This window comes from Corvus hawaiiensis, chromosome 4 (assembly GCF_020740725.1).
Source record: "Corvus hawaiiensis isolate bCorHaw1 chromosome 4, bCorHaw1.pri.cur, whole genome shotgun sequence".
In the NCBI taxonomy this organism is placed as follows: Eukaryota; Metazoa; Chordata; class Aves; order Passeriformes; family Corvidae; genus Corvus; species Corvus hawaiiensis.
In genome coordinates, this window is record NC_063216.1 from 35,262,225 (window position 1) to 35,287,197 (window position 24,973).

At 40.7% G+C, this 24,973-nt stretch overlaps 1 protein-coding gene across 2 annotated transcripts in view; it reads left to right on the forward strand.

The window, feature by feature from the left end:
• Nucleotides 1-5,597: 5,597 nt before the first annotated feature.
• EEA1 (early endosome antigen 1) overlaps nt 5,598-24,973 on the forward strand; it is a 64,165-nt gene continuing 44,789 nt past the window's right edge. The window contains exons 1-3 of one of the 2 annotated variants that reach the window (XM_048302520.1): nt 5,598-5,713; nt 13,663-13,755; nt 16,288-16,410. In XM_048302520.1, coding sequence (XP_048158477.1) covers nt 5,690-5,713; nt 13,663-13,755; nt 16,288-16,410 — 240 coding nt within the window. In that variant the 5' untranslated portion in view covers nt 5,598-5,689. The remainder of the gene's footprint in view (nt 5,714-13,662; nt 13,756-16,287; nt 16,411-24,973) is intronic. The other variant, XM_048302522.1, reaches the window with a different exon arrangement.

Here is a 24,973-nt window from a genome sequence, read left to right on the forward strand (position 1 = left end):
GCCCCTAATTATTATCATTAAATCTTCAAACATTAAATCTTCATACACTGAAAATTCATCTAATGTTTGTGCTGTAACTAGGAAAGTCTTACTAAGGTCAATTTTAATTATCGGTAATACTGACATGCAACTGATCACTATTTCCCCTACTTCTTTCATGTGGCATTCAAACCACTTTGCTTAAAAATCTTTGAAATAGTCTCAAACATGCCTAGACTGATGGAGACAAATAAGTTTGCATCTAAAAGGAGGGAAAGAGAAGCTACATATGTATATCAGTACATGCCAAAGTGAACAGATAAGTAACCCCAAAGAATCTGTTATTTAAAGTATTTTAATTTTACTCTGCAGTGGAATTCCACAAAACCTCTTTCTTGTTCCTTTTTGACCTATTTTCTGTGCCATTTACTGGAAAGTACCTAGAAGAATTGCCAACAAGTCCTAATGTCTCTGGAGTAGTGGGATCAGAATGGCCATGGTATCACCACAGCTTTTTATGGTGGAATTTGAAAATGTTTCTTTTGTGGCAGGCTTTCAACTTTATGCAGAATAATTTCTTAGATGAGGCATTTTGCAAAGAGTGCTCTGCATGACTCAGCAGCAGATTTTCTCCATCTCAGATTTTGGTTATATTAATATCAGGTTTATTTTCTACATGAACTTATACATATTTATAACTTAAGTTCCCTTGCGTGCTGCTGGGCTTTCTCTAGTTCCAGTGCCTGTCTCTCCGGCTATTCCAGCAAAGCTACATGGCATACACTACACAGGGATTCAGTATTGAGGTGGATGGAAAAACAATCCATGACTGGAGCATTTTTTTGTTGATAATAGGGATAATTCTGTTATTCTGTCCTTAACTGGGGTTTCTTAGGGAGAGCTGTGCAAATTTTACAATGTTCAGATTCCGTAATACTAGAATGAAGTCATGACTTCGAGCTCTTGGATTTGGTATTAATGCTAGCCATGCATCCTTTATTAGTACACACACTCATTACTCATGCAAGTAATTGCACTGACTTGAAAGAGGCTCTCTGTAGCACAGGAACCGGCCTTGAGTCGCCAGCTCTTTGTTAGTGACATCACCACAGAGTCAGCCAGGTTCTAAAGCAGCTGAGAAAACACACTCCCTCTAATATATGCAGGGTGAAGTACTGGTGCTCTGGCCAATGCCTTCAGTACCATGAGTGAAGAATTGAAGAGCTGTCATTTTTCCCTCTAGTGAGAAGGGAATGGGTCAGGAACGATTGGTGATTAATTCAAGAATAGACTAAAACTACCCTATGGGTTTTGCCTAGGCCCTTAGGGAAGCAGAGGTAGCTTCTTGTGCCTTTCAATGTCCTTTCCCTCTGCTCCCCACTGCACACCTTTTGAACCCATGCAGCAGTATACCTCTAAACTGAAACAGGCATAGCTATCTCAAAGGCAGTTACATTTCTTGGGTGACAAAATTACTGACTGGGTAGAGGTGAAAGATCCATGTTTGTGCTACCGGAAAGATCAGCAAGTCAAGCTCCTGTGCAGCTCTGAACTGATCACAGCACATCCTGTGTGGTGGGGATCTTGAGTGACCCTTGGAGAGACAGAAGGTGAAGTTTCTGTAAAGGTAAAGCTGTGGGATATATTTTTCATGGAACAATAGATTTAATGTCTTTCACTGCTCATAAATCATTTGGTTATCACCACCTAACTGATTGCAAATAAATTTATTAATTTACTAAATATTAGTAGTAATATTTGACTCTTCTATAATGCTTTTCATCACAAGCATCCAATATCTTTTCACCATAGAGAGATATCAGTATTTCTTTTTTTTTATAGCTGGAGAGTGTTACACAGAGGACCATTTTTGGGCTGAGTAGAAAATTATATACAGTTCCCAAGTGTAAGATTAGTGCCCAAGCCACTGATTATTCTGAATCTGCTAACAACAGTTTAAAACCAGCCTAAATATTTTTCCAGGTTAAACACATTTATTTCTGCTACTAAAGCAGAGGGGGAAACAAAAAGTCAGTAACAAAACACTGAGAATTCAGTCTAAACTGTCAAACTCTTCCGAAGGCAAGATATATGCTATAATTTCAATACTTGTCTATTTTCTGTTTTAAAGTATATTCTATGTAAATAGTAAGATCAGTAACACAGATTTTCATAATTTGAGAACTCTGAAAAGCCTTTTAGCTGTTCTTAATATCTTAGTTCTCCTATGGCTGCTGTGGAGTAGATGTACCCTATTTATGCAGGTGGCAGGCAGGGAGGGACTGGCAACTAGTTGCCAGCTTTAGCACTGTATGGCAAGGTCTCCATACCCCCATTATACAGCAGTTGTCCATATGTACTGCTAAATAGCTCTGCCTTCAGCTGAAAATACATTTTTGCCCAAATCTGCACTTCATAAATCTTCCAAATTTTATCGTACACCTTTCATAGAATCATCAAGGTTTGTAAAGACCTCCAAGATCATTAAGTCCAACCTTTGACCAAGTATCACCATGTAAATGAAGCCGTATCCTTTAAACAAACTGTGTTCAACTGATTTTCATAGAGCTCAACTTGAAAGGAGAGAGATTCAGAAAAAGATATGGGTAAATTTGAAAGCTAATTACTGAAAGCATAAGAACAGCACACAGTGACAGTCAAAAATGTATAGTTAAAGACCTAGGAAAAAGAAAACCAACCAGAGGCTGATAACTTTTATAAACAGAATACTTAAAAACATCTTGAAAAAATGGGATACTTTTCCAGTGCAGCATATTGTGGATCAAAGGAGCTTGTGACCAAGAGATTTTGAGGTCAGAAATTTTACATGACTGAAAATAGTCATCTGTATAAACACTGAAAACATGTAGGATAATAAATAGCCCAGAAACTTGTAGGCCAGAAGTGTAAGCAAGCATATGTACTATGCATATACCACACGTGTTCCTTGCCAAGTGACAGTGGTTCCTTGTAACCCTCAGTTGAGGAAGAAGATTGTGTGAACACCAATTCTTGTGAGCCATGGTTCAGACATCATTGCTTTTTATTTGACTATATGTATAGCCATTAAAAACAAAGAACAACCCCCCAAAATCCCAACAAACCCTGTAGTTATTAATTGGAAAATCTGAGAAGTGCTGGTACACATCCTGAATACTGCTTGTACAGTCAAAAGAGTGATTTCAGTTCTGTACTGAAATAAAAAAATGCTGGCTTTGACAGATATGCAAGAGGTTGTTGTAGTTAAGACTCTCAGCCTTCAGCTTGTGTTTAAAGGATAAGGTAGGTACCCAGTTCCCAGCTGGTTTTGGAAAAATCTTTGCTGTGATTGTGTTCTGAGACTTTCTACCACCAACTGACTCTTTAGAAAGGCACCTTTTAACCCTCGTGTCACCAAACCCTTAACAGAGTTTATCAGCTTGGACAAAATGAAAGTTTACAACTCCCATGCCTGAGGACACAGCCTATACACTAACAGCTGAAAATTCTGTTGAATTTTAGGAGAGCACATGATATGAATTCATAGGCATTACCATACACATAATAATTAAAACCAAGGACTTCCACTAGAAATGGCACAGATTTAATTTTTTCCCCCTAGATCTCTGCCCCAAGGGTGAATTTTTATGTGTATTCTCTGGTGCATAGTAAAAGCAGCCACACTGCAGTCTTTCCTTACAGGCAGGATTCCTCTCCCTGGCTACCTATTTAAATGTGTAGGAACTTAGTATCTTTGAGCCTTGTCTGACTGCTGTATTTGATTGAAATTGGCCCATAGATTAACAAGTTACTGAGGGAATGATGGTTGGACAGGGAGACAGATACATGTGTTCAATCAAACATCCGCACAAGGAAGGGATCACGTATTTCCTTTCAAATCTTGCTAAGAAAATCCTCCTCTGATATAAGACTTTTAACTAGTGTCCTCAAATCCCTATCATCTTCCACTGAGCACTCAGGAATTGCTAACCTAGGAGAGTAAAAAGCATTCTACAAAGATGGGTTGGTTAAGTTACTTGGGTCTGGCAAATTGAGCACTCCAGCACTTTGTTGTGTAGGCTGTCACTCTTGTTGAAATACCTAGTAAAGAGAGCGATATACTAAAACTTGCAGTCATTTCTGTTTAGATTCAGAGTAAGAATCTATGGTCTGCCTAAATATTTAACAATCCGCGCAGCTGTACAAAACCAATCTTATTCCCATTATTAATCCCAAGTACAAAATTCAGAAACAAACCTAACTGCCAAATTTCAAAGCCATTTTGTACTATGGACACATGAAAATGTGTGTGACTAAAGTTACCACTCATCAGCTGAAGCCAAGTGTGTGTGTGCTCTTAACCTGCCTCAGTTGTGGATCCAATGACATTAACATGAAACACACTGGAGCCTGTAGCTGGAGCCAACTGAGTCCAGTCACATAGCGCTGCCATGCTTCAAGCCTCCAGCTGCGGCAGCCAAATCCTTCTGGTCATGTGCTCACAAGGCACCCAACGTCTGAGGATTTTAGAGTGCTTAGAAATGTCAGCTTCTGAGTGGAAAAATGTTTTTGATCTTTACAGCACAACTGGTGCTCTGCTATGATATTTGTTCTAGTAGGCACAATTAGTCATTGACCAAGTTTGTTATTTACTCGTGACTCTTTGTCTGGCATCCAACATGTGAAAGTTGCAGGTTTTGGATAGAATGGGGAACTGTAACTTGTTGAATTGTATACTCTAGAGGGTACTGGTATTCCAGTAACTCTCCTGCCACGTCTGATGTGGGGTTTTGCCTCAGCACCTACGGATACCGATTCTTTCGCAGTTAAAGTGATGCTTTTCGGTTGCACCTTTTTTTCTTTCTTTTTTTTTTTTTTTTTTTTTGAAGGTAGATGTGTGTTTGTATGACTAAAATGTTATTTTCTGATATTTAAAAAACATCCAATGGGTCATGCCTCGAGGTCCTCTTTTCAGCTGAGAGCTTGAAGCAAGCAGCTGCTTCATCAGAATTGAATTTCCGGTTAATTATCCAAAGAAGTTTGCTTCAACAGTCCTCACTGAACGCGCATTTCTCAGTACTTTCAATGCCGCACGAGTAACAAACAACACGGCGCTGCACTTGCGCTTCGCCTCCTTCTGTGAGCCCCCGGCTGCAAGCTCAAACTACAGTCCTTTTCCTTCTCTCGGCCGATGCCAGATTGATGCCAGTAGCAAGGGGCCCGCAGCTGTCGGGTGCCTGGGGCACCCCCAGAAGGGGAGAACGGCCGAGGGCAGACACACCGCCGCCCTCCCTTCTCCCCCGCCCTCAGCAACCAGGACGCGTCTCGGGCGGCGGAGATCCCGGGCACAGCGCAGGGACACAGCGAGAGCAGCGGCGCTGGGCCCGGTGCGGCAGGAAGGAGCCCGGCCCGAGCCCCCGCGGAGCGATCGGGGCGCAGAACCCATCCAGTCCTGGGGGCAGCCCCCGCCGGCTCGGCGCGCTCCGCGCCTCTACCCCGTTTTGCCTTCCCCCGCTCCCCCAGGCCGGGAGGTGACCACAGCCCCGTCCCCGCGGGGCCCGCCCCTCCCCGGGCGGAGCGCGGCGGCTGCCCCGCCTCCCCGGCCGCGGCGCTGTCACGGGGCGACCGGGCCGCACCGGGCTCCTGCGGGGCGGGGGCGGCGCTGCGCGGGGCTCCGCGGCTTCCCTTCGGCCTGGCCGCGGCCGCCCGGCGGCATCTGCGCTCTACCACCATGTTCAGGCGGATTCTGCAGCGGGTAAGGCAGCGAGAGCCGCCCCAGCGGCGAGGGCGGCGTGCCATGCCGGTGCCCGTGCCGTGCCGGTGCCGCTTCCTGGTGCCGGCCGTGCTCGGAGCTGCGCTCCGTGCGGCGGAGCCGGAGCCACCGGCCCTGCCCGGCCCGTCCTGCGGCGCAGGATACGTGTTAGGGCTGTCGCGGCCCCGGAGGCCGTGAGTTTGTCCGCCCCCGCCCCCTCGCCGGGGGACGGCCCGAGACCCGACGGGACGGGCCGGGCCCGCCATCCCGGCTGGGGGCGGTGTCGTCCCCCGGGCGGGGCGGAGGTGCTGGCGGCGGGCGGCTCCCCACGGCCGGGCCTGTCGGAGGGGCGAGGGGCGGCCCTGACCGGCGTGGCTCCTTCCCGTAGCGCGGCGGCGTCTCCGCCCGCCGCCTGCGCCCGTCGCCGCGGCTCGGCCGCCCGAGCGTAGGGCAGGATCAAGGGAAGCCCGGCCTGGGGAGAGCCGCCGCCGGGTCCCGCGGTGATTTCCTCAGGGGCCGGCAGGCAGCAGCTTCATAACGCCGAGAGCCAGCCCGGCAGCCACCGTCCGGCTGTCTCCTCTGTTTTAGGAACCGGCTTTTCCGGCAGCTCTGCCTGACTTGGAAAGCCAAGTTGTGACACTCGTTTATGAAACCCTTCTCGCTTGCTCAGATCCCCGCGCCGGTGCCGGTCGCCTTGCAGTTGGCCTGCGGCTCGGGTGGGAGCTGCCCGGAGGCGCTGGCGCAGGGCAGGTGCCGGCGCGGTCCCGCTCCGCGCGGCCGTCACGGCCGGCGCTCGGCGGGGGGATGCGCCCAGAAGGGTTGAGTCACGCCGGCGGTGGGCAGGCAGCGCTCCAGATCCCGCACCGCAAGAGAGCGGTTTCGGTGTTACCCAGGAGGCGCTCTCGGATAGAGGGGAAAACAGCTTCTCTCCCCGTATTATCTGCTGTTGCTTCCAAATCTTGCTGTCTATGTAACACCTCCGTGAAAGAGTGTTTTATTGGAAACGCTGGCTTGCTCTCCTTATCTGCCATGCAAAGAAGCGTTGCTACAAGAATGAAAGTTAACACAGGGGAAATAAAGTAAGCATACCACCAACTTTTTCAGTGTAAAGCATACCTCAGATTATTTTTCGGTCATAGACCCTGAGCAGGTGAAGATCTTGGTCTATTTGGAGCTTCGTGTTTACAAGGAAGAACTTCCTTCCTGAAATTTAATGTGAAGCCCGGCTAGCAAGCATGGAAACTTAGTACAGACCTAATTAAATATTGGCAGCAGTTAACTGGGTGTTTATTGGTTCTGAGAAACACCAGGCCATCAAGGAAGGCTTCTATGAGAGAGGAAAAAGCTTCATACAGTGCCAAAGGATATTTGCCCCAAGTATGAATTCAGCTAAACATGTCTTATAAAAAGCTGAAGTCAGTGCAAAAGTTTCTGTGTGAGAAACAGACATCTTTTCCAAAAAGATTGAACAAATAGTTGTTTTCCAGTTGCTCCTGAAAATTATAGGATTACAGGAGAGCTGATTTTCAAGAAAGATGAAACAGACTTCTTCCTGCCCAAAAATGGAATAGAGAAATGCCAAGATTTTTGGAGGTGTTAACCTTTTAATTGCAGAAAATAGCCATGCTTTTAAAAATTCACCTCGTACTAAAAGGGGCTTTAGACATTTTGTAAAAATAGTGATTGTGTGCACAACCTCGTACATACATACTATTTTGACTTGCAGTCTGGTTGGCAAACTGAAAAATACTTCTGCTGTACTTTGGTATTAAAGATGAACCTTAGGTTTATGTCATATATTTTCATAAAGATCATAGTTATTAATATCTTTCATGTGTCTCGTGCATTAATTTGAAGCATAAGGAACCTCTTGACCCTTTTATTGTCCATCATTTGTATAGCTGACAAAAACCCCCTGCCTTTCTGTCACTGAAACATAGTTTCTTGCATACCTATTTGGTTTGTTATATGATTATATAGGTGATGCCAGCCTTTCTAGACAGAGAGCTAGTCATTAATGGTAGTATAACTTGAGTTATAAAAGTAGGTTTTTTAAAAAAGGAATTCCTTATTACATTCCTTTTGTTGTAACTCAGCTGGCTGACACGCTGCAAAGGAGGAAGACAACAGCTACAAAGGTATGGTGTATAGTTTTAGTTATCTATCTGAAATTCTGATGCCTGAAGTTTCAAAACATCAGATGTTTCTTTTTTATACTACTTCTCTACCTTGATCACCTTTTTATTTCTTCCACAATTGTAATTTCTGTTTAAAAGCATCTTCACAGTGACTTTGAATGACATATTTTCAAAGTAGAAAGTCTTATATACTAAACATTACTCATTTAGTTTTTGAGGTTAGTAGCTCCTTGTTGTCTTTAACTAGCTCCTTATTTTACATCCTTTCCCTACAAGTTGTTTCTAAATTTTATGTGTGTTTTCAACATGACATGTCAGGGATCCACCTGTTTTGTATGTTTGCATCATAAAACCCCCTTTCGTACATTGTTGCCACTTCCTGGTTTCATGCATTGTTCATCATGCTGATCTAGAAAACGGTAGGTTTTCCCAAAAGACATCTGTGTGGAATGTCCGCGACACAACTGTCCTGCTCAAGTAGTTTGATTTTTGTCAGTGGATTCCTTGGAGAGCAGTCTTTTCTTCATTGTGCTCAACTCCAAATGCCCTTTGTGGGCATTGTGTCATCTGTCTCTTGTTAACCTACTAGCGAGGCAGTGGCAGTTGCCTCTGGCCTGTTAAAGCAGAGCTCACTTCTTGTATTTGAAGAAGGGGGCATTTATTTTCAGCTGATAGAAAACTGATTACTTTGACCTCCTTCTGAGCCTTCTTCCCATAGCTCATGATTTTTTAGTGAACGACTCATCTATTGGACCAATGTGACTGCTATTTACGTATTTATGTTTGTTTTTGTCTTCATTATGTGTCTTTAACTGTTGGCAACTGTGCTGTGTTTGAGTGCTCTCTGTTGCTCTCTCTGTTCCTCTATTGCTTTCTGTTTCTTCGAGTTTTTGGTCTTGACATCTTGGTGTCTGGGGGAGAACAGGGCTTTGCAGACATTTCTGTAGCTCAGGTAGTACAGTCACCTTTTCTTTTACTCCAAGCTCAGGCATTTCAGAGATATTTACTTGTCTGAAATCATTGCACCTCATGCTCGACTTACAGTTTTCTTTTTACATTTATAATTGCAGGGCTCACTAGATAACTTGTTTACTTGGATAGATGCTGAACTGCAGCTGTGCTTCTGCCCTCTCCCCAGGAGTCAAAGGGAGCATGTGTGCCTCTTCCTGGGCACAAAGTCTGCTTGTGTGATGGCATGATGGGAAAGAAAAGTTTTATGCCCTCTGAAGTCAGGAGTCATTTCATTTTACAGAGTCATAAAGTAGCGTCACACTGCTTTAGAAGTAAATGGTGTTACTGTTCTGTGTGGCAAAATACCCTGTTCCTAGCACTGAGAGTTCTTTGGTAACAAGGGCTTTGGCCTTCTTACCTTCTCATTTTTGTGTCTTGTTTGTTGCTTCAGGACCTTTTTATGGTTGTAGTAGTACCCTTATGTAGTATTTAAATCTGTGCTGGAAAAACTGTTAAATCTGTATTTGCTCTCATTTTCTCAAGGCTTTATCTGTCTTCAAAGGTTTTAATTTATTCTGAATTTAAAACTGCTGAAAAGAGTATTCTAACTGAAAGGGATGTAGCTATAGACAGATAAATGACTATGCAAAAATGACACGGTAGTGGTCCATATTTATACTCCCTCATTTTAAAGCATTAGCTCAACTCATTCATTATATAATTTTCTACTCTCTTTCAGAAAACAAGCTGCAATCATTGTCATCCTTTTTGTTGTTAATGATGTTTCTTTATATTAGCTTGCAGTTTTGAGAAAACACAGAGAACAGCATTATGAAGTTTAGCATATTACTTCTACAACTCTAGGGCTAGCAGTAGAAACATGCTTCTCTGCAAAGTAAACAAATATAACTGACAACTAGGAGAGAAATATGCTGGATCAAAGACTAACTTTGCATCAGTCTTTCAACTCCAGGCATGCCTTCAAGTGTCAAATGTTAATTTTGTAATTGTGCACACACAATTCCACACAATTGTGCCTATGTGGAAATTTTCTTTTCCTCTGGGATTAGTAAGTCATTCATTTGCTCCCCTGTATAGGCCATCTGAAAACAAAGAATGTCATTCTGAGTCTTTTTGTAGATCACAAAGTCCAAATTGTTCAATATGTTGTGATTCTTTTTTTTTAAGGGAATGTGATACCACAGTGGTATATGAGCATAGCTTAACTGTGTGTGTGAACCAATTTGATCGTGCAATGATTGATTAAAAAAAGACATTCCCAATGCCCCATTCTTTATTTGGATGGTGAAGGATGTTTCAATTACATTACAACCTTAAAACATAAGTTAATTTCATTTTTGATCTTGGCTTCCATAATATTCATCCAATTTTGTATTTAATTTTTCTTGCTACCCTGTATATTTTGCAAACGAATACTATGGACTATAACTTGAAAGTTACTTAATGACCTCTTCCCACTCTTCTTTCCCACGTGTGGCACTCACCAGAAAATGTCACCATTTGTACTAAGCTTTCTAAATCCATCTTGGAATTATGCTTTCTCTTTTAAAGAGCACACACTGATTTTTGAAATGTTAAAAGGATTTTACCAGGTACTGTGTAATAATTTCTGTCATACAATGCATGCAATGATACATCCCATCCAGTGCTTATTAGTGTGATTATAGCATGTCTGAAGTGTTTCATAAAGCAAGTCCTTTAATCAATCATGGAGTAATAACAGTGTACAGTGGCGTAATAACAGAAGAGCTTGCATCCTGGAGGTTGTAATAATCTCAAATTTGTAGTGCTGGAACTAGCAGAACTTAATATGCAAATCTCATTGTGAAATGGAGTCAACTCTGGGGTGAAATGGGATGGGCAATTAACAGTGTATGGTAGTGTTGTATAAGGAGTTATATGAGGTGAAGAAAATATTGTGTTAATTGTTGCAGAAGGTTCTTGGGTTTGGGACAAAATGATTCATTAAGTGTGCTGAAAGTGTACGTTCAGATATTGCAGAAGTGGAGGTAGATGCTGCCTATCTAAAGAGACAGTTGGACCATCTCTTAGTGCCACTGAAACATTAGATGCAGTATTCTAACTTACCTGTCTTCCTGGGAAACCTGGCTACTACTTACCATTTATTTTAGATACTATTCTTCTGACTGTCAATGGAACACAATCCACATGTTCATTAATGGAGTTACTTGCATTTCAAAGCTTTCCTGTGGGATGTGTGTTTCTGTGGGCAGCACTTCTTAGGCTACAGAGCAATTGGGGCAGGCAGGAGCTCAGGGGCTCCCTAGTCTGAACAGTGAACAGGATCAGCTTGGAGGTCAAGAGCAAGTTGCTCAAGCCTGTCTCACAGGAACAGCTGTTCTTTACATCCAGTAGGAATCTCTCATTTCAGTTTTTGTGTCTGGGCCTCCCACTGTGTGCTGCTTAGACCAGCCTGGCTTCCTCTTTTTGATGGTCCCTTCATGGGTGGTGGTGTGGCTGCTGTTTGGCCCTCCCAAAGCTGTCTCTACTTCCACACTGAGCCAGCCCTGTTCCCTAGGCTTCTCCCACAGGTCAGGTGCTTCATCCCCAGATGTGTTGGTGGCCTTTTGCTAAACTCACACTGGTTTATCAGTGTTCTCCCTGGACTGGGAAAGCAGTATTTCGATGTGGTCCAGTGGGTGCTGGCCAGTGGGGAATAATCACTTCCCTTGATCAGTTGGTTGGGCTCCTTGTTAACAAAATCCAGGCTTCTGGCAGCCCTCTGTGCACACAGGGCATGCTGCGGGCTCCTGTTCAGCTTGCTGGCGTACACGAGGCCTCGGTCCTTTTCAGCAGATAGACCTCTGTTACTGCCAGGAGTTTTCCTTCCCTGGAACAGGAGTCTGCATTTGTCCCTGTTGAATTGCATAGGGTTCCCCTTGGCCTATTGCTCCAGGCATTTCCAGGTCCCTCTGAGTGGCAGCTCTGCCCTTGAGTGTATCAGCTGGTCCTCCCAGTTTGATGTCATGTGGAAACTTGAAGAGTGTGCACCTGTGGTCCGTGATGGGATGTACCTTGTTTACTGTCTGTGTCAGTGACCCTGGGAAGAAGTACCAGTGCCTTCACTTTGACATGTTTTGCATGTGTATCGTATCTCTTTTTACCCCCTTTTTTGCCTCTCCTGTTACTAAGTTGCAGAGCTTGCATCACCTTTCCTCTTGCTTTTGTATGCTGTATTAGAAGGAAATTGTGTTCATATTTTCTTTAGGAATACAGTACAGCTAACATGAAAAGACATGGAGTAGGAAAACCAGAGTATGTTGATTACTTAACTGATGACCTCAGAGAAGGCTGGAGTGAGAAGATATGGTTGTCTTCTCTTACTGTCACCAGCCCCCATAGCTTGGTGTTTCACTCCTTCTCATTTCCCTTTGGCCAGTCTTCAGAGCCTTTTCAAAACTGAAATGTATTTCACTGGGAATTAAGTCCTTAATCAGTAAACTTGACCTGTTAATGACATTTTTTTTAGGTTTGATGAATAATAAAAGGCTGTTATCTTTGTTATCTTTGCTGTCTTTGCTGTTATCTTTTTATCTATGAAAGTTGACAATAGAACATTCTTTTTAAAACAAAGCAGGAAAATGTACTTAATTTTCAAAGAATGGAAAATCGTGTGTGCTGCAGATACCTTATAAGAGGTTATATAACTGATTTGTCTTCAAAAAGAGGATATATTTGAGCAAGAAAATTCTTCTCCAAATAAGATTTTGGAGGCACCAAGATCTAGAAACTAAAACTCTTTCCTTCTCTCTGTAGATTTCAATCTATATATTTAAATTCTTTATCTTTATCCTCTTATATTAAATTATAAAATCCTTTTTAACATTATAAGTATTTCCAGATATGCTACTGCAGTATTTTAGCCTTACTTTATCCCATTTGAGATTGTCATACTAGAATTATATGGTAACTTTTTGTTCTTTGTTTAAAGTAGGATTGCATATACGTATTGAGATAATTTTTAAATGATGTTTGCTTTGAGAATGCTTACTTTTCTGCCATCAGTCAAGCAGACATTTTGGAGATGAGTAAGAGAAATTAAATCAAATTTAAATCAAAGTTACAGTTAAATAAGGATTATAAGATACAATCCATCTACCCAGATTTTGAATCATGTAGTATTTAAAGTTTACTTGCTTATCTGTCTGTAGCTTCAAATCAGTACTGTTGTTTTGATTTTCAGCATATTCATAGGAGTATATCTTTATAGGTTTTCTTACTGATTAGCATGTTTTAACTTTACCACAGGCTTGATTATTATTTTTATTCTTTTCCAAATCAAGGCAGTGTACCTGCTTGTGTGCTAGTTGAATCAGCAGGGTCCTTAAACTTTAGTCTTCTGTCTTTCATATATTTAAAGCTCGTCCAGAATGTAGACAAGTTATCAAGAATGTATGATGATACTAGTTTACTACTTCTGAAAAACTTTTTAGACTTTAATTTCTAGTGTTTTCCTATAGGATATAGCAACCTAATTTAACATCACCAAGAGTGATACAAGGGCCAGGAGTTTAGCCAAAGTTTTTGTGTTGTGTTGAGCATTCATGAGAGGAGGTGTTTTAAAATCCTGGCTTTTGCTTCTGGTATCTGCTTGGTTTTTTATGGAGAGTGTTGGATAGAAGCTTTTGTTGAAGTGTTGTGCTGAAAATTACATAATTGCTTGTCAGCTTGTTCACTTCATTACTCTTGTGGAGGGAAAATACCTTTGTATTCCAAGAAGTAGAAGAGAGGCCTTTGCATAGGATATGTACTGTGCTTTATTAAATATTTATTAAATATTAAAATGTAGGCTTTCATTTTTCTCTTCCCCATCTATTTCAGACTCCAGGTAGAGGTGGGTCTCAGAGTTCAGATTCGGATTCATCTGCCACACCTGGAAATGCCGTGGACGTGAACAATGAAGGCTCCTCAGAGGTACTGTGCACCGTACACGGGACTCGTGTCTTAAACCTTGGGTGCTGTTTCTCTGCTCCATGAAACTGTTGGGAGTAACTTTTGATGATCTTCCTAAATAAATACTGTACTAAATAAATACTTGTAAATGTTGTCTTCTAAATGTTGTTATTTAAATAAAAAAAGAAAGACTAGGCCATGTTTATATGTAACTATTAATTAGGCTTATCTCTCCAAGTGGTCACAAGCAATCCTTCCTGTAGTTCTAGACATGAATTATTAAAATTAAAAGCAATTAGATGTAAGCTTAAGACTCCTTGTTAATAAATCTTTCATGAGAGCTGCAAAAAACAAGTCTTGACATTTTATCATGCTTGTACTCCATTTTCATCTTGCTTCTGCTAAGCTATAATGTATACTGGAAACCTCTTCCTTCTTGTGAAATATCAAACATATTGGGTTTTGCTTGGTGTTGGAGTATAAATCTTCTCAGTTTTTCATGGTCTGTATGCCATACTTAATCAGCAGAATAAGTTGTTGCTGCAATCCCATATTACAATGTCTTTGTATTTACAGTGTTGTCAGACATTAACGCTGAAAAATGCGAACTGACTTCACTGGCTGTTGAAGCTTGTTTGTGCTGATGTAGCCTTCTTACCTATCTTGAAAATGTTTTGAGCTTAACATACAAATACAGTGCAAGGTTAATTACCCCTATTACAGCATTAAAGGGAGCAAAGTGCCCTTTCTTACACTGAATAAAGTGTGTGAGGATTCAAATACTCCTGTGCATGATATGATGAAAGATAAGACAAACTTTCACCGTGCTGTTTAAAATCCTGTCTGTGCACCTGCTTGTTTCTTCTTTCTTGAATCCTTATTGCAGCCAATGTAATCAGACATTCCTTAATATTTTGCTGCATGTTCTACATGTCATATATTTTTGAGTCCAAATCTGTTTTGCGTGCATATTTAATCGCCCCTGAAGCAAATAAATATTCTTAAATTGCAGACTAAAATCTTATTACTTTTGTAGTTGATTAAGGCATAAAAATGAGCAATGAGACAATTGCTTCTTTCTAAGATTTGGCTAAAATTGTACAATTCTGTTAACATGAGTGCAACATCGCACAGCTGGTGGGTGCCATAAGGTACCTCAGTACTAGTGGAGCGGTATTTTCTTGACATGGGATGAGCTTTCAGAGTGGTGGTGTGCCTGTACTATTGCCCTATTAGCTGTTCTTTCTATTGAGTCAAAACTGGGTCAGACCAAAGGCTGCTTTGTCACTCTTGTTTGATATGGATGTGTTACATAAAGAAAGTATCTTTTAGTTGTCCATAACTCCATCATTTCTTGCACTGGGTATTATCCTTAGCGTAGAATTTCAAAGTCTGTTTGAAACTGAGTTCCGAACCTGGTGATGGGTTTTTAGATTCACATGTAATGCTACTGGAATCTGTTAGCCTTCCTTTTGCCTCACAGCTTACCTGAGGTCTTGTCTTTCCTGGAGCTTCTCTTCAGGAGCACCATAGTTGGTCTCTGCAGAATTTTTGTTCTTTGTTTTATCATGATATTCCTACCTGGTTCTCCATTATTATACAGTCAGAAATCCAATAACTTGTTTTCACTCCAGTTTCTTGGCTAGATTTTCTAATTTGTGTTGTTGCAAGAGTCAAATGGATAATAATTATTAAATCTGTGCAGATTTGTATGTTTCCTTTCTCCTCAAACCTGGTTGAAATAAATCCTGATTTTTTAGAGCTGTAGTATGAAACAGAAGGAGTGGGGAAGTCTGAATTCAAACTGCTCAAGAAGAGGTAAAAATTTGCTTAAGTCCTGTCTGTGACCATGTTGGCACTTCAGGTCACACATAGACCCATAATGAAGTCTTTTATTCACTGTTCAATCTGCCCAAGGAGGAAATATTTGGGTCTATCTTACCTTTGTAGCTTAGGTCCCAGTGCAACTCTGTCTGTAGTACAGGGTTGCTAAATATTCCATGCTTGCAGTGAGTCTACCAGTGAGATGATGCTTTCCTTAGTGTAATGTAACTGCATTAACTAGACAGGTTTGCCTCAGCTTCTCCTGCTGCTGTTGCAAACTTGCTTATTAATTTATAGAGGCATTTCTGCAATCTCACTGCACCACTCTTCCCTCTTTCTCTGAAACATCTGAACACCCTTATGGGAAACCTCACAATGGATGTGACGTGATGCCTTGTAATGCTCCATTCACAATTTGTCATGCAGCTTGTTCCTCTGTCACATGAAGGGGGTACCAAGAGTGTCTGGAAAACACACAATAGTATGCAGCATGGTCCTAGTTTTTAAGGCATATTTTAGATTTATTTATTTTCATGCCCTTGGTCACTGTTCCTTCTTGCTTTCTCTATGGTATTGGTATGGTTTGCAAAAGTCCTCTCTCCAAAAGGAAAACAGACTTTGCTTTTGGTGACTGTAGAGAGCTTTCAGCATAAGAATTCAAACTTTTGATTCCAGATCTGCATTTTTTTTGTCTTTACTAGTTTCTTAAAAAAAATATACATTTCACAGGGCTTCATCTGTCCACTATGTATGAAAGTGTCTGTAACTCCCACTGATCTGTCTGAACATTACCAGAGTGAGCACGCTGGGACAGAAGGAAGACAGGAGCTTCGTGACCTCCCAGCTATTAGTGTGGGTCTTGTTTCTTTTGTTTACATAGTTTTGGTAATGGGCTGCTTTAAATGAACTACGTATTTTCTTGTGGCTTGGGTGTCAGCTTTTTAAATTGTTTCTTTTGATTCCTTGCTTAAATGCAATTTGATCTCATATGCGTGATTCCAAAGTATACATTCAGCAGAAGAATTAATTAATATCTAGTTTTCTGATTTGCAGTTGTCTGACACATGAGACATTTGCAGTATTGGAAGACTTGCAGTCACTGATATGTACACTTTTTTTTTTTAGCAGCTTTTGCTTGATTTTCTTATAAATAAGGCTATTTCCTTGTTTGGTTTGCTTCACATCAGACTCAGTATCATGATAAACATGGTGTTGGATCAGGCACATCCTTTGTGGAAAGAACTGTTTCGAGCCGTTATTAGCTAGCTGTTTTTTAATGCATATTTCTAATGCAAGGTAGGTACATTGGGTAAAAGAGAACTGAGGGTGGGAATATAAAAAAGTCTGAAGCTTCTTTCTTTGAACATGTTTAAGAGCTTATGTATTGCAGCAACATGATAAAAATAATTAGAAAAACAAATTTTTAATATATAATCTTACTGGATTTTTTTATGCCCCCAAGAAAATGCAAAGGCTGTTTCAGTTAATAGATGTAAATTGTAGTGAATTACTAAATTCTTCCAGTTGTGCAGTGTAAAACTGCACAATTAAAGCAAAATGTGTTTTTTTTATGCTCCAGAACTAGAATTTAGATTCTGTAAGTTAACAGCTTCCAGCTGTACAAGGCTATCTGATTCTTTTTGCTGCAAACCTTGAGAGAGTAGATTTGACTTCTGGGGGTAGGCAGCTTGCTGTGCACTAAATGGGTTTTTATAGAGGTGAAGTTTTGCATTGTTTCTGCCAGTGTTACTTTTGTTGAGTTTTGAAATCGAAGTGTTTTTTCTAGGATGTGCGTGTGATGTGATTTTATTGTGTTTGTTGTTATATGCATTTGCTAGGTAGTGCTTTTTTCCTTTCTTATACTTGGCATGTATTTGCACTGTATTTTTGAGGGAAAACTTTAAATTGTTGGATGTTACTCTCAGACAATGGAAGCAATCAATAAATTGATTATTCTAGAGATAACTTGAGATGCCATTTGAAGCGTGACTGTTAAAATAAGGAGGATCTGTGGTAAGACTGACCTGTGCTACTCTCTTGGAGTGGTGTGGGACCTCCTCAGAGGCAGGACAACTTGAGTATGGCTTTTGATGGACTCCTCACTGCCTCTTGTTGAAGTAGAGGCTGTCAGTAGTGCTCTGTTGTCATCAAGTCAGCTTTTTATTTTCTTTATTATCTGGTCACAAAGCAAGTGCTGTACTTGAATAAGCTGTGGCATTCCTGATGTGATGGTGTCAGTAGATTTTGGGATGAGAGCAATCAGAGGTGTTTTGATAACCTGAAGAAGTTACTGTTTTATTTAAGTTGGTTGTGCTTAGCATATTTTATGGAGTTGTCTGCAAGGTTCTTGCCCACTTTGAATTTTTGTTTTTCCAGTGTCAGTTCCTTGGTCAGTACTTTTCACTTGTCAAAAGCTGATTGCAACTTTTTAACTTGATAAACTGTGTATTGAGTGTAGCACTTGAAATACAAATTCTAGCTGTTGCTGTTTCCTGTTGCTAAAGCTGTATTTCTTTGTACTGTGGTTCAGTAAGTATCTGTAAGAGGTGACAAGCAAAGAAAGCAAATACATGCATGGGTTTTTTTTCAATTTGATCTTTTATTATATCAGAATGCCTAGAAGCATTGAAAAAGTGGGGAATTCTGTTGATAGCTATTGTCAGTTACTAGTATGAAAAGTTTAAAATCCTTGACTACTGAGAAACTGATTGTTTGCTGATGGAAAATAATAGTTTGCATTTGTAGTGAACACTTTGAAGCAGCACCACAGCCAGGTTGTCACGCCTCCTTCAATCTTTCTGTTTCTGGGACAACTTTATAACAATGATACAATGTTGTCAATGTCCTCTTATGTAGCAGACATGGAACATTGCTCAGTTTGGCTTACTTAAACTGGTGTTTAGCGTTACTGCTTGTCCATAGTACTGGGAAAAGCCTTTTGTTGGAAACAGTGCTGAAGAAGCTTGTAAATTCAGGTTTTTTGCTAGTGAATTCTCCTTAAACAAGGAGATAGGATGTATTGCAAGGCCGGTGTTTGGTTACACTATGTGAGACCTGAAAAATTGTTACTTGGTTAACAAAAGCTTTAGTACTTGCCTTAGATTTTACATATAGTTTCTTTGCTAACCCTTCTTCCCCTGGTACACCTATCAGCTGATGAAAATTTTAGCAACTCCGGTCATTTGCCCCTCTGTTCTCCATGCCCTTCGTTTTTCTCCGTCCTCCGTGCAGTGAGTGTCGGTCTGGTTTTTCAGTCCCAGGCACTCACACCTGCAGTGTCCTGTTGTGGGAAAGGATTTTTGCCACTTGCCTACAACCTGATTTATGGCCATCTTCTTAAACAGCTCTCTGTGCAGCCCTCTTTTTCAAACTAGGGATTGAAACATGTGATGGCTGCTGAAAACATCAGTGTAATACTTTCACCTGCCCCCAAGCTGTGATGAAGCCTTTAAAAAATGTGTTTAAAATACAATGGCTTATTCAGCTGCAGGAATAACCACTAAAATGTTGGCAAATATCTGTCCATGTCCAACTTAACCAAACAAATGCTGTATGAAAGTCGCACGCATCGCCAAGTTCCCAAACATTGTTTCCCAACTTCTGTGTATACAGTGGTGTCACTAACAAAAGCTGTGTGACGACTTCTGTTTTGTTTTCTTTTTTTGAAAGGAACGGTACATTTCTAAACTGTGTCCAGCATTTCCTGACAATCTCTTTTGGACGTTTAGAGCATGTCAACAGTGAGTCAATACAGAGGCATAGTTTGAGACTTCCTGTCCTGTTTTTATCTGAGGCATCCAAAACAACCACTGTATGGTACCCCTGCAGAATTTAGAATACAGTGGCTGTTAATATGTGTTGTCTTATCTACCATTGGGCTAAATCTAAGACAATTTTTAAACAGTTCTTTTGGGTAGTCTTCATAACTTTCCAGATATTTAGTGAGAATGTGTTTCTTGGCTAATACAAGCAAGATATGACCATGATATTTTCTGAATAGGCTTTTCATAGCAGAATCACACAGAGTGTAAACTGGCATAGTAGTTGTGCAAAAACGTGGGGTTTTTATGTCAGTCTTTAAAAAGACCTCATTCTTTATGGTATTTTTTTCCTACTTGTCTCTTACTGTAGATGCAGTTGATTGAATCTTCTGTTTTTATGCATGCCCTTGGAATATTGTAGACTGTTACTGCACAGAACATCAGGTCAATGCTTTAATGCTGATATTTTATTCTCCTTCAGTTGCTTCTCAAATTAGGTTTTCACTTGTTTTCACCTCAACAGTACTTGCCTGCTTTGCACAGGAACAAAAATTATTGATGGAGTTAGATTAGTACATTAACTTCGTGCAACATCCGAACAGTATGAAGAGAATGAAGAATTAGAGATACTGATTTGATTTGACTTGGCCATGGAATATGACTTTTCTTTAAGAAATAGAGATCCCACCAGATTAGAATTTCTAGTTCATGACAAAATTGTAGTCTTGTAGGTTGTGACACAATTGTAGCCTTACTCATCAATAGCAATAAAAACATAAGAGAACTGAATTAGAAATTATGTTGGAAGAATCCAACTTCTTTTCCAGGAAGACATCAGTTCTGCAGTCTGGTAGAAAATACTATATAAATACACCTTTGCTCTCTTTGTCCAGAAATTTAAATACATACTTGTAAAATTGAAATGGGCTGCAGATCTTAATTATACTCAACATGACCTTTTTACCTACTTTTCTAATGATTAAATAGAGACGTTATCTGAGAAAGCCACTGTCATCTTACTGTGTACATAAACACAGAGGAAAGGGCTTTATCTGGTGAAAGACATGGAAAATGTCAACTCTATTTTCCTTTTAGCAATATGTAAAAAGAGTGACCTAATTTACTTATTCTTTAACTTAAAATATGTCATGATTTTTTTAAATCAATATGTAAGCCTTCTAAATAAATTATGATGTGTAGTCTTGCCCTTGCTGTCTAGGCAGACCGTTTAATCTGCTTCTGAGAACTTCCTGAGGATTCAGTTAATTGCTTTGATATATATTTGGAAAATACAATCTAGAAGCTACTTGATACATCTTTCAGCTCTGAAATATCACTCATGTTTCTCTCTGCTGGCCCTAAATATATACAGTTTCTGATCTTCCATCATGTAAAATTTTCAGACTTTAAATCACTGTGTAACTGGAGAATATCTGAGTTTTAGCTTGGACTTACTGTTTAAATGCTGGTGAAGATGTGTATCTTGTATTGAGGAAAATTGTGGAGGTTCACCTGCAGTGGAAGAAACATGAATGGTGAGCTTACTTTCGGTTTTTTAAACATGTTGGACTTCATTCACATCATACAGCTTATTGTACCAATACAATTGTGTGAGAATTGCTAATGTAAGTGTGGATTCTGAGAGAAGGGCAAACATAGGTCATGGCCAGGAAGTGTTACAGCCCTGGGCTTGAATCACTGCAATTGGCTTTTTGTTCATGCAGCTCACTGGAAACAGGCTGTAGCTGGGAGTGCTGACCTGGTATTTCTGGAAGGTCAGTGGTGAAACTTAGATACTCAAATCTATTTAAACTTAAAGCCTAGTCATGTGAATGCCAAGCGTGTTAAAGTGCATCCTGGTTTTTGGTTTGGGCTAAGCTGTCCTATAGCATGTATATGGTAGAACAGTCATGAATGTTTTCCATATGGTAAAAGTGTCAGTTATCCTGAAATGATTCTGTGGGGTTTGTTTTTTGGAGTTGGGATTGGTGGAGGTTTTTTTGTTTTTTTTTTTGTGTCTTAGTTCTTAAATATTTTCCAAGCATGGAAAACAGTAAAGCAGTGAAGTTCCATGGTTCTCTAAGCTTGACTCATGACATAAGTGCTAGAATAAAAATACAAGATGTTGCAGAAGCTTTGTTTGTATTAGTAAATGTGCTATTTGAAGCTGTTTGTGCTGTATGGCTCTCTACCACACACAGCTGTAGATCAGCAGCAATCATAGCATCCTGAATAGGACCACTTATTCAATTCTATGCAGTTTTAAAGTGGGATTGACTACACTATCATCAGATATTGCTAGAAGGTGCTAAGGAAGCTGAGTTGCTATGGCTGTGGCTTTAAAACTTAAATAAGGTGCCTTATTTCTTGGATTCTAAGGACCTGAGCACATCTGAATTCCATCCTGTAAAAACTGTTTTGCCCATGGGACTGTCCTTCAAGAGGTGTCATCTTTCTGCCAGATAACTCCAGTTTTAATTTATGAAAAAGGAACTTTGAGTAAAGTAAACTGTGCTCTCACTCACTAACTAATTAAGACAAGATTTCATATTGGCTCTAAAAGACCATTTCATTAAAGCTCAGGGCAAAAGGAGAGCAGTTGGCAGATGAAGAGAGATTGAATGCATCTATATGTAGATGTCTCAGGCTCCAGTTACTGGTGATGGAGTCCTGGGAGCTGTTATGCTGACCTTACCTAAGGTATACACATTTGTTAAGTTGGATGACTAGTTTCTTGCTCCATTAACTGTGTTGAATAGCTCTGCATTGGTAGTGATTGGGGAGTAGACATCTACATGTAAATGTTGGGGTTTTTTTAAACCTCAGTTGGGAGCCTTCAGCTGATGAAAAGAAAAATCATTAAAAATAAGACAATATTCTGAAAAGGCTGAAATTTTCAAAATACTTCTTTACACAGTCAACTCCATCACCCCTAGTCCTACAGAGTAATATAAGGAGAAGACAGAAACCCAGAACCATTCATTCCTACACACTCATTTTTCTGTTACATAAACTATTTCTGCATCCACTTTAAAACAGTGTGAGGATTAGGAGGATTCTGTGGTAGCCTGCAGTTGGTCTGGTTGTGCTCATGTCTGCCTGTGGGTCTGTGCCCTGCTTCTGCTGGGCACTGTGTTTGAATGTTGTAGGCGAAAGTTCTTACAATAGTTAATAGTTCTGTAAATTATTTTGGTACAAAAAACCCTCAAACCCCACGCTAGTTTTTGTAGCAAGAGTTTCCTTCCAGTGTTGCTTTTAGTATCCTGACGTACTTCCTAAAGAATGCTGTCTTAATGATTCATACAAATATTAATGTTCCCAGAAAGAAATAATTTACCTTGAATGGCTTTAAGGAGATAGAGCACTGAGAAGCTTAACTTTATCAAGCCTGAAAGTAAATCTCAACTATTAGAGAGAAAAAATTGTTTTTTGTTCTTTTGGCTTATTTGTAAGTCTATCTTGAGAAAGGCAAGTAAAAAAGCTTCTGGTGCTTTCACAGAGTCTGAGATCTTTGGTGAAATTTGGCATTACAACTCAAGCTGAGGCAAGATGCTTTCCCACAAAAATTCTATGTAGCAGTTTCTGTTCTGCTGTGAGTGAAACCCATGTGTTTTGGATTCTTTGCACTGAGGAAGGCCTGTTGCACTGCAAACAGCATGTTGCCCTGGTGGTGCTTGATGCTTGGCATGGCTCCTGGGCATCTACCTCAAAGAGGAACATTTCCCTTGGGAACAGAAAATTGGGATTTGAAGTTTAGCATCTCACTCATTCTCATTGGAATGCCTGGACCACTGGGCCAGGGGCTATTTTGTGTTTTAAGTTCTGTGCTGTCTCCTAGCTGGTTTTTTGTGCACGTATATTGGGGTTTTGTTTGAATGCTTTTTCTTTTTTTTTAACTGTTCTTTCTGAGTATTGCTTCAGAAATTCTGTGGTGATCTCAAGAACGCTTTCCTGACAAAAACTAGTGCATGTAGTTGTTGTGGTTTTATTTTTGTTTTCTTTGAACTGAGAGGCATCTGCAAAAATCTTTGAATTCAATAAATTGTCATTTCCTGGTGAGAAGATTCTCTCTTTATAAAAACAAAGCCAAGTAATCATCATTTAACTTCTTTTAGGCTCTTTTCTTCCTGTGTAAAGTGAAAGATAAAACCCAACTAGAAATATCAGCTAGGGAATCATGAGTTGTGGTGCAGCACTGAAGGAACTGTAAGTGATGTCTTTGCTTTTATTAAATGAAGAATGTGAGATACCTTTTGCTTTTCCGTGGCTGTGCTTTATGCAAAGTAATCCCTAAGTGCGTGTTTAAAGGAAACTGAGCAAAAGTCAAGGTACTCTCATACTTGCTTCTTCTGTAAAGGCATCTAGTTAGCTACCTTAACGTTAGTTAAGGTACCCAGGTGCAGGCTTACTGGGAAGGATGCCTCAGCTCCTGCCCCAAGCTGTGATGACCAGTATTGCATCTCTTGTGTGTAGCTACACAGTCTCCTCTTTACCCAAGACAGACGTGGTCCTGATGTACAAATATGTTGGACCTGATATAAATTCCTTGAAAATGACAAAAATGTTCACTAAATTTAAGCATCTCAGACCATCAGGTTTCTTCCCCTCTTCTTACATGTTTGTCTTTTGAATAGTAAAATACACTTTTGAACATATTTACAAAGTCAATCTCAAGGTGATACTGAGAGAGATTTTTTATTTGTCTGTATTTAATTTTAATTTTTTTTAAGAGATAAAATTAGTTATCCACCAACCCAGTTTTCCAAACAAGATAGCCACTGGGGCTGATAGTTACAGGTCCGGGAAGCCTATATACTTCTGCCTTTTACTGCCTGGTACCAGGAAGATCCTGATGATTCTGGTTTTCCTACTCTAAAGAGAACTGAATTAGTGCTGCTGACATCAGAGTCAACATTGGGTATTATCAGCCTGTGAGATGCAGCTGGTGCCTGGGTTCATGCAGTTTAAGGCTCTGATGTATGAGTGTTAGTGCCTGCATCTGTAGGAGCTGGTGCTCCTGCCCACCTCTGTACAGGAAAGATGACATTTCCCATGGCAGGGGCACCTTGTTGCAGAAGGGTGACACCTCACTCTGTTAGAGCCTGTGTGTCAGACTTCTAGAAAAAGCTGCATTAAATTAAGGGTGCATGTGAGACCTGACTCCAACAGTGCCAGGTCCCCCAAAACTGAGGCCAGCCATGATCGTGGCAGTGCTGGTGGAGAGCCTGGGACTGGTGGGTGATGCACTCTGTGTCGCTGCCTGTGTGAGAGGAAGGCAGTTTCTAACAAGAAGAAGAGGAGGTTTTGTCCCCCTCTGCTGATAACAGCTTCCTCCCAGAGCTCCCATCCACCCTGCAGGCTCACAACTACAGCACGTTCCCTTGGCTCAGCAGCTCTGCTCTGCCTCTGGCCCCTTGTCCTTGTGGACTTCGCCTTAAAATCTGCCTGCCTGGGAAATCTTGGCTGGCTTTGCCCAATAATTGAGATGAATGATTGCTGTCCCCCTGGGCTAACTGCACATGTAAGCTATTCTTTCCTCTTCTCCAGGGCTCCTCTTTCCACAGAATAAACCCCAAGCAAAATAAAACCACAAACAAAAAACAAACACAAAACCCAAAAAACCCCCAACCAAACAAAAACCCAAACAAAAATAA